A 14980-nucleotide genomic window follows, 5' to 3' on the forward strand; every position below is an offset into this window, starting at 1 on the left:
GGCATTTTATCAGCTTTATTGTACATAGAGGTTACATTTACTTAGATGAAAATTACTCAAGAAAACTTGTTAGATCTACAGTTCTTCCTTGTCAAAAACCTGCTCTTTTGTTTTAAATGAACCAAATTATTTCTCACAGTGAGTACATGAAAATATGAGAATAAGGAATATCATAAAAGCTTCTGTTTTCTATGACAGTTTTTATATGAAAACTTTGCACCAGAAATCATTGTCAATGTGTTTGATATGCTGGTTTGATAGTATCAAAGTCTCAGTCCAGTTGAACAGCATACTCATCTTCTGCAACTACCAAAGCACAGCCATCATTGTAAGGTGATTGTGGTGCAGTTGAAAAAATGGTGAAGCCCGAGCAAGCATTCCTTTTATAGAGGAACCAAATGATTGCTCCCAAAACTGTGAGAATTACTGTGCTAGCAATTACCAGAGTTGATATTAAAATGTGGTTATCTGAAAAAAGAAAGACAAAATACAGGCAATCAGTATATGAGTTGGAAACATTGCATTTGGAACAGTCATTTCATCATCTCATGTACCGATGAGAAAAAGCATTTTTTACTAGAGATTGGTCCTTGGGTGAAGGTTCTTGCTGCCAAGACTGATAACCTGAGTTTGATCACCAGGCTCACAAGAAGGGGAGAGAACTGACCTCTTCAGGCTGTCCTCCAACCTCCGTGTGCATGTCATGGTGCACACTTGGGTATACACAATAAAAATTAATTAATGAAATAATTTTAAATTTGCATTCATGGGAAAACTAGCCACACTTGAAATTTCCATTAAAATACTGCAGTTTTACGCTCTACAAGTATTGTCTATGGTCTTACTTATGTCTTTTCCCTTCCTTTCTGAACCAAGATTTTGGAATTCACACCTACTGTTCTCTTGATGATCTAGTGGGGCCTGATGGCCCATGTGGCTTTAATATGTATAATTTACTTCGAAGAAATAGCACTAAGCTATAGTACTGTGCATTTTTGTTCCTCTTCAAGTAGTACTGTATTTGTGGATTCCCTGGTTTACAAATGTGTACAGCCTTTCAATTCTTGCCTATTCAAAACTCTTAGGATCTTTCTTACAAAAAATACAGTTTAGCAAATGCAGTAATTGGGATGGTAGGTGTATTAAATGTAATAATAGAGTCAATTATTCACAACTTCATAGCAGATGGATTTTTACTGAAGTATGCTAAATGTTTCAACTGGTGCTTCTCAGAGTGGGGCCTAAAAGGGTTAAAGGTGAGGGGGGTAAACCTGGCCAAGTGTCTTACTAAGGTGGGGAAGATGGTATATAAAAACATTAAGGTCAGCATTAGAGGTCAACTTGTACCTCAAAAAAAGCCAAGACTTCTGAACTGCGAATTCAAATGATAGCTGTTACAATTACATTAAATGTCCTGGAATCTTAAAGCGCTTGGCCCTTTAGTGATTACATGCTCACAGAAATTTAGAGATAATCACAGACTTAACCAAAATTAAAAGGCCTTTTAATTTAAGCATAGTACAGCAGCCAAGATAAATGGGACACAGTATATATTTACAAGTTCTGCAAGTGGCCTGTGAGTTGCAAGACTTTTGTTGTTGTTGTTGACTAGCTGGTACTTCTATAATGTGCCATTTTCATACCAAAATATACCATCATTGAGGCCAAAACATTTATTTACAAAACATCATTTACAATTATTGAAGTTCAAGTTGTTATCTACTGTACACAGTTCATTCTGGGCATGACTTAAGTAAATTGCCCAAATCCTAAGCATTAGCAAAAGCTCCAAACCTGTGTTGTACCCACTGGGATAGGCTATATCTCCTGTGTAATAAATATATTTAATCGTTTGTGATCTGGCTGTCCTGGTTCATCTAAAGTAACCAAATGCATCCCTCTGCAGCTCTTGCTCTCTTCACAACATTCTTAAGACCCTCCGTCTCACTTTTTGCATAGAGAACTCCTTGTTAACTAAGTTTGCTGCTACAATTCTGTTTTCCTTGCTTCAACTCTGTTCCTGTTACTCACTGAATTCTGACAAATCCTATCAATGCATCAGGCAGTTTTTCCCCAAATCTTTCTGTTTTGCTACAGCCTTATGTCTGAGGCCTAACTTGCACTTTCCCTGGAATCTAAACCAAACGCACACTAATCTAAATCTGCCCACTATTCTTTGCATGGTTTTGAGTTCCATGATTGACCTGTCTACGCTTTTCTCCACAGATTTAACATTATAGTCTTCTCTTTTTGTAAATGTCTATACAGCTAAAAAGTTTTAGTTGTAAGAAATCTGTAGAAAAAAAAAACAAAGTGGCTGAGTACCTGAATGAAGAATGTTTTTAAGTTAAATCATCTGAAATGGGAAGATCCACCTTTAGTCTGGGCCACACCTTCTGGTGGCAACCCCTAGAAAGGATGTGGAAGAAGGAAGCTCTTCCTCTTTTGCTTGCCCTCATTCGTGCTGACAAATCTGTTCCTTCAGTGGCAATAGTGCCTGCTTCTTCGGGATCCCAGGTATACAGCTGAGACATCCAGCCTTGTGGCCTGAACAACTACTGGATTCCTGGACTAGGTGAACCACATCCTGACTGGATAAATACGGGGACTGAAAAAACATACTGTGCTTCTAGTCCACTGCTCAACCCAATATCCATTCCTCAAAATTAACTGCTAGTTGTCTTTGTGTTTCCAAATAACATGCTTTAACTGCTTTTGTTTTATAAGTTAATAGTAAATACCTAAGTGTAGCTCATTATCACTAAATATAGTCAACTGGGCTGGCACCACCATCCGTCTATAGACATATTCTGAGGCTCAGACTCAGGAAGTCTCCTTTCTCTAGCTCTGACATTATAATAAAAATACACATATATTCATTCCAGGTTTGTCTGTGAAGTTCATTATTGAGTGCTTTATATAAGTGAAACCGCTAAGAAGGACACACTTGCCTTGGGATTGACTTGCATTAATCTTGTGTCCTCTAGACTTGGATATTTTGTATCATGTGTCAGAACTTAATAATAGTTGGTATCTCTTACACTTCACTCATCCATCTGTTGATGCACACTTGCGTTACGTCCCTTTTTTGACAACTACAAATATGGTGTTGTAAAAACAGGTGTGGAGTCTCTGATTTCCTTAGTACCATGGCTGCACCATCTTATAGTCCATGCTACTGCACAAAGGTGGTCATTTCTGCACATCGATGCTAACAGTAGCCATTGTCTTTCAGGAGTCAGATAACAGCTGTGATGTGGTCCCTTTGTTTTCCTATATAAAACTGAGGCTGTAACTCACACACATCCTGATGATTCAGATAATTGTATGATAGCACACCAATAGAAACTAAGCATGAAGTAAATTTTGCATATAAAGAGTTCAAATGCATAAAATTCATTTAAAGACATGTCCATTGATAGGAACAACCTAGTAATACTATGGTCAAAAAACTTGACCAAATATTTCATAAAAGAAAATATAGAAGTGCCTGGCAACAGGAGAATGAAAAATCAGTAAGTTTAGTATACAACTACATCAATGACCAAAACCAGAAATTGACACTACCATCATGTGCATATAAAGCACATAGAGCTCCCAATGCCTCACTAATGGCAGTGTGACAGGGTTTTATCACTGAAAAGGTAAATGGTTTCTAATTAAACATTAACTATCATGTTACGAGACATGTTTGGAGATATATTTTAAAACATTGATCAAGAAAAGAGAATGCTTATATATAACTCCATTCATATTCATTCCAAAGTAGAAATTAAGTCATTACATAGTATCTATAAAAATAAAAATAATTTTAAAAATTAAAGAGTCTATAATACAGCTAAGCAATATGAAAAATTAAAAGGGTATATGCAAACAAAATTCCAGGGTGGAAGAAGCCATACTAATACATGATGTAACTGAGGAGGCAAAGGCAGGTGGATTGATGTGAGTTCATGGCCAGTTTGGTTACATATTGAGTTTCAGGGCTTCATGGTGAAACCTTGTCTTATTAAAACGAAATGCAACAACAAGAAGTCCACATACTCTAGACCATAGTGAAGTTCAAGAAGAACTATGGTGTTAGGCATTGGAATGGAGAGGAAGTGTTGAGAGAAATTAACCAGACGATATTGTATTAATGGGAGTTATAGAAAGGGCAACTACTTGTGATCAATGAGCAATATGCATGTATAGAAATGATGACACAGCAAAGCTGTCCAACTGATGTGTCAACAGAACCCGATGGTGGGTGGTGAAGTGGGCCTTCCCATGGAAGGATGATAGCCTGAGTGGTGGAAATGTTTACTATCTTGATTTGACTGAGAGTTCTACTGGTGGATGCATAAACAGAGTGCACATTGCCCTGTTAAATATACCTAATGGAGCAGAGGTTAAAAAGGACTAATTGATGAAAATCTGAAACTTTCACAAGTGGTACTCATTGCTACTGGGAATGCAAAATAGTACAACTATCAAGACTAATATGGATCAAAGTTATAGACTGCATTTTCAACCTTGCAGACTCTAGATAAATATACATTTGTGCTGGGTGAATTGTTTGTTGAAGCACTGTTTATAATAGTAAATATATGGAAACAACCAAATGGAAATTTCACACTGGTTAGTTTATATCTACATCCTGGCAGGGAATGCAGACCAGTTTATATATAGGTAGTAATGTGCAAAATATCACTAAGCTATTAATGAATAAGAAGGGCAAAATAAATCATTTCTCAACTTGCTTGCATTACTGTCAGCCCCCACCCCCACACCTGCTTCTCCAACTTACAAACAGAAGTTAAACTGCGTAGAACGGTGCCCAGTAAGGAGAAAGATACAGCAAGGTAGATGGGTGCCAATGTCTGCCTTCTATGGTTTTGAATTCAACTTGTGTAATATTTGCCCCTCTTTAGAAATGCAGTTAAATTCCAGCATAAGCTAGCCTTTATGAACTGTACTTATGACTGTGGGGTCTAATCTCTAAACAAACAGCATGTAGCCTTTTTCCACAAAAACATAAGTGCTCCACAGGAAAAGGACATTGTTTAAAAGGGGTCCTGTCATGCATGCTATATTACTTTTAAATGTCAGGGTTTTTTTTTTAATTTTTAATTTTATGTATATGGTGTGTTTGGAGCAGATGTGTGTTTGAGTCCCATGCACATACCTCATGCCCATGGAGACCAGAAGGCCTCATCAGATCTCCTGGAACTGGAGTCACAGATGGTTGTGAGTCGTGTGATGCTGAAAAATCAAATCAGGGTCCCTGGAAGCACAGCCAGTGCCCTTAGCCACGGAACCATCTCTCCAGCCCCTAAAGCAATGCCTTACCTAGACCTTTCCATATTCTGGGGTAAAAGTTCTTTAGGTTACATAATTTTTCTGTTTGTTTTATTGTTTTCAAGATAGGTTACATAATTTTTCTGTTTGTTTTATTGTTTTCAAGACAGGCTCTCCTAGAACTCTCTCTGTAGGCCAGGGTGGCCTTGATCTCACAGAGATCTGCCTGCCTTTGCCTCTCAAGTGCTGGACTTAAAGGCTTGCAGCAATATAATATTTTTAAATGGGTCTACAGTAGTATCTTAACATGCCAGAATTTAAATATGTATTTTAATGTATAGAAAATGTTAAGATCAGAATGTTACTTACCTGATAAATATTTCTTGTCATATGGGACTAAAATGCAAAAGAAAATTAAAATTAAAAATGTAAGGATGCCTTATAAGATTTACTTTATATACAGTTGTTTAAAATGGATACTCTATGAGATTAATATCTCCATCTTTATTGCTTCATCTAGTCTCTGTCTTAACTGTTTTGAATTTAGTTTTTTTGTTTTGTTTTGTTTTCATTGTTTTGAGACATGGTTTCTCTGTGTAGCCCTAGCTGTCCTAGAACTCACTGCATAGACCCGTCTGGCCTAAAACTCAGAAATCTGCCTGCCTCTGCCTCCTAAATACTGGGACCAAAGGTGTGTGTCACCAATGTCTGGCATCAAATTTATTTTTTTTCAAATCAGATGTTTTGATCTGATAAAATGCACTGGCTTGGTTTCTGGGAAAAGAATAAAGGAGCTTCATAAAAAATAATAGTAGATGAGAGAAATAAAATTATTCTGGTTTTAGAGTGTGTATAAAACATAAAATTAATGGCTGTGAATTTGCTCATTGTTGTTTTAGTTAATAGTTTTAGAGTTTGTGCATTTGAGTGTTTTGCATGTGTCCATGTGTAATATATCCCATGCCTAGTGCCCATGGAGGTCAGAAAAGGTATCCGAATTCCCTGGAATTGGCCATGTGCTGGGAACCAAATCCAGGACTTCTGCAAGAGCAACAAGTGCTCTTAATCTCTGAGCCATCTCTCCAGACCATTTCTGGTATCTTTAAGTTAGTGCTTGCTTTATGTAATGGTGTCCTCAAACTCAGTATACAAATGGAGCCAAACTTCATATGTGTGTGGGGTGATGGGTGGAGGCCAGAAGACAGTGATTTTTATTTTTATGTATTTTTAGTTTTATGTTTTTTATTTTATGTAAATGAATGTTTTGACTGTATGCATATCTCTGCACCATGTTTCTGGTAACCTTGAAGAGCAGAAGAGAGCATCTCCTAAGATTAGATCCCCTAAGATTAGATCCCCTAAGATTGGATCCCCTAAGATCGGCGTTCCAGACATTTGTGAGCTGCTTCTGTTGGTGCTGGGAATTAAACCAGGATTCTCTGGAAGAGCAGTCAGTGCTCTCAACCACTGAGCCATCTCTCCAGACTCAACTCACAACACCCATATACATAGGGTAAAATAAAGTGAAAATATTTGAAGTTGGGATGCTACTCCTATAAAATTACAACAAATAATAGTATCCCTACTAACACTATTATAGTCAAGGACTGTGCTATCACAAGTAAAAGTAAGAGTAGTTTTAAGAAATGGGAAATACTCTGAGCTAGACGTACAGTTTGCTTTATAGTTAAGGAAAGACTGTTAAGGATTGGATTTGGGGCCAATCCTTGGTGACTCACACACAGGAGGCAGAGGCAGGTGGATCTTTGTGAGTTTCAGGCCAGCCTGGTCTACAGAGCCAGTTCCAGGACAGCAAGAGCTGTTATATAGAGAAACCCTGTCTCGAGAATGAAAACAAAAAAAGAATCTGAGATGGAGAACAGCTGAGTCATGTTTTAAGCATACCATAACATTTGTAGTTTGTGTTTTTCATCTGCTTACTAAGAAAATGGTTACTCAGGATTTTAGAACAAATTATATTCAATACCTAACAAGTAGCATCAAAATGTTATAGAACATGTTAATTTTGCTTGTTAAAATAAACTTTGATAGATCAGAAAAAATATATTTTAATACAAAATAAATCATGAAGCACAATGCAATTTTAATACGTCATTATGTTTGCCTAAACAAAGGATATAAGTTTTGTAGGGACTCTAATTCCTTAAAATAAGGTAATTTTTAGCATTTTAAGTTTATTCATTATTAATATTTTCTACTCAGTCAGATCACATGCAAAGAGGATATGGAAATTGGTTTGAAAAAAACAGAAGAACTGTATGGGCTCTTAGGAATTCCAAAGAGTAGGCCCACAGAACTAAATTATGCCTGGTTCACATGATCTGGCCCCACATCTGAAATGTAAGAGGATTATTTGACTTTCCAGAGACTGCAGCACATCATCATGCTATATTCCAGTCTTAATCCCTCGTTTTGTGAGACCTGGTACGTCTAAGAAAAGTTTTCCATAACTAAGCCTGTGTTCCTCATCCCCCACGATGGAAAAAGACAGTTTTACTTACTAGCAGCTTTGCAAAGTGTTCCCTCCACAGAAGAAATTTCACAATTCCCTTTCTTCCATTCACCTGTCTTGGTGTACAGAAAACCACAGGTGTCAACTAGGTCCTCACCATCTTGATCTGCCCACTTGTCAAATGTCATATTTGAATTATCAAACCACTTGAAACTTGCATCTGTCAATTAAGGAATAGTTTCAACATTATGCCAGTTTTCAAAGGTGTTATGACACAAAGGAAAAGATTTTGATTACAGGTAGAAACTTACATATTTATGATCTAATTTTTGGTTGTAGGAGTAAAAGTTGCAGAAGGAACACTATATCCTATCAAAAGGTATTGAATTAAAGAGGATTCTGGAAAAAGGTGTCATTTTTGTGAAGAAAAACATTTTGGTGAAAAATTTAAAAATATTTAAACAATAATACTCATTTCATGACATTTCACTAAACAATAATACTCATTTCATGACATTTCAAAATGTGACTAATATCTCTATATAAGTGTATATACATGCTTTATATATTTGTATATTATAATATAATATATAAATTATATACTTATGTAGACACTATAAAATACATATGCTTTATAGTATTGCATACTAATAAAATTTACATTCCTATTATGTAACCTGGAAAAGATAATTTATCTTTACCCTTTCAGTAGCAAACACTAATACTTCTTATAAGTCATGGCATCTTAAGAAAATATTAATCCTATATCCAGACTTTAAGTCAAGTAAGAGGTTCAAGTGTGTTTCTCATTTGTGAAGCACTTGGAGTGACTCGGGAAACACTGTGGATAATAGTCGTTGGTGCACACTGAAAAAACGTGACACCCAGAGACACAGTTCATTTAGAGCAGTGGTTCTCAATTTGTAGGTCACAACAAGTTGCCTAAGACCACCAGAAAACACAGATATTTATTTATGTTATGACTTATGACAGCAGCAAAATTATAGCTATGAAGTAGCAACAAAAGTAATTGTATGGTTGGGGTCACCACAGCATGAGGAACTATATTAAAGGGTCACAGCATTAGGGAGGTTGAGAACCACTGATGTAGAGAATTAAGAAACCAAACATCTTAAGTCTGTCTAACATTTAAGAAACTCATGTCTCACAAGGCACACACCACTTACCATCAGTGTCGTAAAACATGCCTAGCAGGAGATCATCCGGGCCTTTCCATTGCTTTTGTAACGTGTCCAGGATAAAAGCATTTTCTTCCTCATTGTGTATACTTATCATGTCTGCTCCTGAAACAATTTTAATAGAAAAGCAACTCCAAGAATCAACTGAAATCATGAAGTATATAAAAATTGTCAATTATGTTTTACCTTTAGATATTTTAAAATAGGTTGGAGTTGGGGTGGTTAGCTACAGAAGGAAAAGGGTCTGTGGTCCAAAAGTCGAAGCATACCGTGGACCAACATAGATGGTTCAGTAGGTTAAAGGCACCTGCTGCCAAGCCTGGCTGAGTTCAATTCCCAGGAACCACACAATGAAGGAGAGAACCGGCACCTACAAGTTATCCTCTGACCTACATATATGTCCAGTGGCACACGCATACCTGTGTTCATACACATGATACATATAAAAAATAGTAAATTTCTTCAAACATACTTGCGGTGGTTTCAATAAGAGTGGCCCCCATAGGCTCATAGATTTGAATGCTTACTTATCAACGAGTGGCACAGCCTGAGAAGGATTAGAGGTGTGGCCTCATTTGTGTAGGAGTGGCTCTGTTGAAGGAAGTCTGTCATTGGGCATAGGTTTTGAGGTTTCAAAAGCTCAAGTGTCTTAGGATTTTTATTACTGTGAAGAGATAACCATAACAACGGCAACTCTTATAAAGGAAAGCATTTAATTGAAGGGCTCATTTACAGTTTCAGAGGTTCAGTCCATTATCATCATGACAGGGAGCATGGCAGCATGAAGGCAGACGTGGTGCTGGACCTGAGAGTGCTGCATCTTGCAGGCAGCAGAAAGTTGACTGAGTGTCACACTGAGAGAAGCTTGAGCAAAAGAAACCTCAAAGTCCACACCCACAGTGACACCTTCCTCCAACAACGCCACACTTCCTAATAGTGCTACTCCCTATGAAGGCCATTTTCTTTCAAACCACCACACCAACGTAGGCCCGTCCTCTTCTCTCCTGCTGCCTACAGACCTGGATTAGTACTCTCAGCTACCTCTCCAGCACCATGTCTGCCTGCATGCCACCATGCTTCCCACTGTGATAACACACTAAACCTCTGAACTTCAAGCCAGCCCTAATTATACGGTTCCCTTTATAAGACTTGCCACGGTCATGCTGTCTCTTCACAGCAGAAAGCCACTGACTAAAACAATCATCAAAGAGGAGAAGCAGAAACTAAGCAGACTATTATAAGATAGAAGCAAACACGTTAATAGAAATAGAGTTAAACCAGACAGTGGTGGCGCACACCTTTAGTCCCAGCACTCACGAGGCAGAGGCATATGGATCTCTGAGTTCAAGACCAGCCTGGATTATAGCGCAAGTTCCAGGACAGACAGGGCTACACAGAGAAACCCTGACGAGGAAAAAAAAATGTTAAAAAAGTCAACTTATCACAAAAAGAAATATGACACAAGAAATGTGTGAAAAGTTGTCGCTGGTAACAAAAAAGAAAAATGAAAATTTGGGATCTGGGAGCTCAGCAGGTAAAGTGCCAGCTAACCCTACAAGCCTGATACCCTGAGTTCAATCCCTGCACCTCACATAAAAGGTCAGATGTGGTTACACACACCTGTAATCCCTGCATGTCTACATAGAAATGGGGGGTGCACACAGGAGAGCTGGCTGGCAGTCTGTGGACCGCACCTGTAGTATGAAGTACAGCAGCAGAAATAAGAGAGATCCTGCCTCAGCAAGGTGAAAGACAAGAACCAACTCCCGAACATTGTCCTCCAAACACAGGAGTACGCATGGTGCATGTGCTCCCACAAGCATACATCCATGCAAAAGGGACATGTTTATGAAAGATGAAAATTAAAATTCCAGATTTGGAGACTAGCCAGTGTACTAGCATTTGTAGTAGAAAACCAGGAGCTGATAAATGGACCATCAGTAAAAATTAGAACAACTTTTTGGGGAAAGTTTGGTGAGACATATCAGACCACCTAAAGTATATACTCCTTGAGCAAGCCTTCATAGCTTATTCTATGTTAATCACTGACTGCCCATTCCAAATAGGCACAATGATTAATCACACATTGAACTGTATACATATTGCTTTTCCCAGGCATAATCACTACAGCTTATTCATGACAGTGAAAGATGGGGCCAGTTACCAAAATGTTAACAATGATTATCTCAGGATGGTCCAATTCAGGCTTTGTTTTTTTTAAACTATTTACATATGTTTTTCTAAGTAGTATTTGATGATAATTCATTGTGTGATTATGAAAGGGCTTTTATACAAAAACTGAAATCTGACCTTTAATAAACTATCTTTAAAGTCAGACGGAAGCAAGGCTTTCTAAGTCCCCCCTTTTTAATCTCTTAGGCACTTCCACTATGTAGGTAAAATAACTGTGGTGGTTAGACTGAGAAAGCCGGCCCACCATAGGCTCATGTATTTGAATTCTTGGTCCAAAGTTGGTGGAATTGTTTGAGAAGGACTAAGAGGTGTGGCCTTGTTGGAAGAGATGTGTCACTGGGGGTGGGCTTTGAGGTTTCAAAAGCCCACGTCATTCCCTGTTATCTCTTTGCCTCTTGCTTGTGGATTAAGGCGTAAGTGTTCAGATACTACTCCAGTGCTATGCCTGCTTGCCTGCTGCCTTCTTCTCCCCCATGTTTGTCACAGACCCTAACCCTCTGGAACCATGAGCCCCAAAATTAAACACTTTCTTTTATAAGTTGCCTAATCATGGTGTGTTGTCACAGCAATTGAAAAGTGACTAAGACAGAAGTTGGTACCAGAGAATGAGTAACTGTGACAGGCCTGACATGTGGGTTTTTTGCTTTTTGTTTTTTTTTGGAAGAATATGGAAGACTTTGGAACTTTGAACTAAGAAAGCAGTTGAACACTAAAAGAGGAACTGAAGGGGCCATCCTAGTAGGACCTTGGAAGACAGTAATGTTAAGAGCAATTTGGACTATGGAGGTCTAGCTCAAAAGATTTTAGAGGTGAACAATATTAGCAACTGGGCTGGAGATCATTCTTGTGATATTTTGGCAAAGAATGTGACTTCTTTTTATCCTTGTTCTAAGGATATGCCAGAGGTCAAATAGAAAAGTTTTGGACCAATTTTATCAGCAGGAATGATTTCCCATGTTGTTATTAGTAATCCCTCTTGTATAGGTCTACAATGAAGAGGATAAAGCAGGGCATAAAGAAATACAAAATGTACAGTTTGAGGAGCAAAACACCACCAGGAAATGTAAAGTCGGAAGTAAGAATTGTCCTGAAAGAGATAAGGAGAGGCCTGATGTGAAATGGAGTAAAGAGAGTGGTTCCCTCAGGGTGAGATGCTACCCAGCTAACCGTCAACTGGGAAAGCAAAGGCCTGAGGGATTTTCTTATCTTGAGGAGCAACAACAAACCACAGCTTATGCAAATGTAATTCAAGGAGTGGACCAGGTCCCATCCCAATCAGACTAACCAACTTGGTGTGGTCTTAAGTCATGAGGGTGCACAAGAGAAGGGGTTTGCAGTTCCTCCATGGTTAAGAAAAGCTGGAGGACAAATGTGTGGCAAGAGAGTCCCTGCTTGGAGGCCCTGAGAAGTCATTGCTTTACGCTGTGAAAATGAAGCCTGGATTGCACTGGAGGCCCCAGCATATTGGAGGTGCCATAGCTGTGTGAAGTCTGCCAAGGAGTGCTGCGTACAGGGAGTAGAGTCAGCCCAAGGGAGAGAAGTGTGTGAGGGCAGCAAAAGCTGGAGGGACAGAGCCTCTCAGCCCTCAGAATGCTGACCTCTCAAACCCTGCCTTAGGGGGAGGCAGCCTGTGCACAGGAGTTAAAAAGCTTGCTTTAATTAATTTATTTGGCCATGATGATTTGGGTCGGTAGTCTTTTGCCTCCCATTTTTGGGATCAGCAATACCTCTTGTACTGGCTAGTTTTACGTCAACTTGACACAAGCTAGAGTCATCAGAGAGGAGGGAGCCTCACTTAAAAGAATGCCTCCATAAGGTCTGATTGTAAGACATTTTCTTCATTAGGGGTCAAATGCAGAGAGCCCCGCTGATTGTAGTTAGTGCCATCCCTGAACTAGTGGTCTTGGGTGCTATGACATAAATAAAGAAAACAAAAATAGGCACCTCTCCATTGCCACGGCATCAGCTTCTGCCTCCAGGTTCCTGTCCAGCTTGAGTTCCTGTCCTGACTTCCTTCGACAATGAACAGTGATATGGAAGTGTGAACCAAATAAACCCTTTCCTCCCCAACTTGTTTTTCACTGTTGTAATCGAAACTCTTCACTAAGACACCTCCATATGTTAAATAGTTCTCCTGAGGATTTTCCTAGAGTAGTAGTTTGGTTGCACTTCACCATTAAGTACTAGTATAAAATCATTGTAAGTACATATGGCATTTAATATCATCAGCTGGCACTGATTAAAAAAACTACTTTTTTTGTAGGTTGCTTTTATAACATTTGTTAAAACATTACTATGGATTGATAGAAATAGTAAAGAAGCAAAGAATTCAAGTGCAAGCTGTGTAAAAATCCCAACTAAAAACCAGAAGTGTCTAATGTATTCATTCACTAGCTTAACTAAAAGCCAAAGAAACACTATTCTCAGCATGGTGAAGTACTTCGTTGGCAATTTTCAGTTATGAAAACTGTTGATTTCATATTTTCTATCCCTTTATTAATCAAGATAGAACATTTTGAATGTTATATAATACACATATAAGATATAAAATACATTATAAATTTGTAACAATAGCTGGAAATATAATACATGTTTCTCATAGACAATACGTAGGATGCTGTGGTGGTTTGAACCCCATAGGACCATATCTTTACTATCTGGTTCTCAATTAGAAAGTATTAGGAGATGTGGCTTTGTTGGAAGAGATGTGTCTCTAGAGGGGTTGGGCTTTGAGGTTTCAAAAGCTCATTCTGTTCCCAGTCGGCTTGCTCTTCCTCTTGCTTATAGATCAAGATGTAAGCTCTTAACTACTGCGCTAGCACCGTGCCTGCCGTGAGAACCATGAGTTTGGGGATAGAGTTCTGGTTGTCAGGCCTGCAGAACAAGCAAGTGTCTTTCCCTGTTGACCCATCTTTACTATTCACTTGCTTCACTAAATGAATAATACTAGCAAAAATAAAGTGAATTAGCACAAAGGCCTGGGAGTACTGTAAATATAGCTCTCTATGGCCCCTTCAAAAGTAAATGTTACTTACTTCCTATAAGCCCCAATAACGGGTTTAAGATAGGACTTTTGTGTGACAGCATTTTTTCCCCAAATTAGCATGGTAAACAAACACCACTGTGGCCCAGAGTAAGAATACTAATATTTTTATCTTTCTGATTCACCTATTACATGGGAATTTGTAGGGTGGAAATAAATGAGATTATTAAAGAAATACATGGGGTTATTAGAAATGTACAAGGAGCTTTAAAACAAACAAATCAATAAGACTTTATGTTTAACCTAAAATCTTGTACTACATCTCTAGCCCTGAAATGAATACACTTTTAGAGCAGAAAAAGACATCATATATACAAGACAAATTTAAAAATTCCCAAATAGGTTTGTTGCTCCACAAGAAGCCCAACAAAGAGTTCAAAACAAGTAATAGGAATCAGGCTACAAAACTGTTCAGTGTTTTAAATTCAATTTTACCTAATTTGTTCAAGAAATGCATTTGAGTAATAGAGGAAGCCAGTCAGGGGTCAGTTTTGCTTGTGTACAATAAGCAATTGCTTATCTGGCAAATATAAATGTATTTTTCAATAAGAGGGGGAAAATAGGCTTGACAGTGAGCTAATACAGGATCGTGTATTTTTTCATGGCTTGTAGCCTCCAATATAGTAAATGCTATTGAAATATATGTTTATGTCTAAATTTAACTACTGTAAATTCCGAGAAAGATGAAGCTATCAGACACAGTTGTACACATCTGTAACCCCAACACCTGGGAAGCAATGGCAGGAGAGTCATTAGTAAGAGGGGACTGGGAGGCCAGCCTGGACTTTACAT

At 38.3% G+C, this 14980-nt stretch overlaps 2 protein-coding genes across 2 annotated transcripts in view; both read right to left on the minus strand.

Moving 5' to 3' along the window:
- The window catches only part of Ly75 (lymphocyte antigen 75), a 134054-nt gene continuing 119074 nt past the window's right edge, over positions 1 to 14980 (minus strand). The window contains exons 36-39 of the mRNA XM_040744842.1: positions 8941 to 9057; positions 7803 to 7973; positions 5650 to 5676; positions 1 to 468 (exon numbers count right to left, since the gene is read on the minus strand). Coding sequence (XP_040600776.1) covers positions 272 to 468; positions 5650 to 5676; positions 7803 to 7973; positions 8941 to 9057 — 512 coding nt within the window. The 3' untranslated portion in view covers positions 1 to 271. The remainder of the gene's footprint in view (positions 469 to 5649; positions 5677 to 7802; positions 7974 to 8940; positions 9058 to 14980) is intronic.
- Positions 1 to 14980, minus strand: part of Cd302 (CD302 molecule) — a 35436-nt gene continuing 20456 nt past the window's right edge. The window contains exons 3-6 of the mRNA XM_040745428.1: positions 8941 to 9057; positions 7803 to 7973; positions 5650 to 5676; positions 1 to 468 (exon numbers count right to left, since the gene is read on the minus strand). Of these exons, the coding sequence (XP_040601362.1) occupies positions 272 to 468; positions 5650 to 5676; positions 7803 to 7973; positions 8941 to 9057 (512 nt within the window). The 3' untranslated portion in view covers positions 1 to 271. The remainder of the gene's footprint in view (positions 469 to 5649; positions 5677 to 7802; positions 7974 to 8940; positions 9058 to 14980) is intronic.

The sequence above is a fragment of the Mesocricetus auratus genome, unplaced genomic scaffold, assembly GCF_017639785.1.
Source record: "Mesocricetus auratus isolate SY011 unplaced genomic scaffold, BCM_Maur_2.0 Super-Scaffold_100004, whole genome shotgun sequence".
Lineage (NCBI taxonomy): Eukaryota > Metazoa > Chordata > Mammalia > Rodentia > Cricetidae > Mesocricetus > Mesocricetus auratus.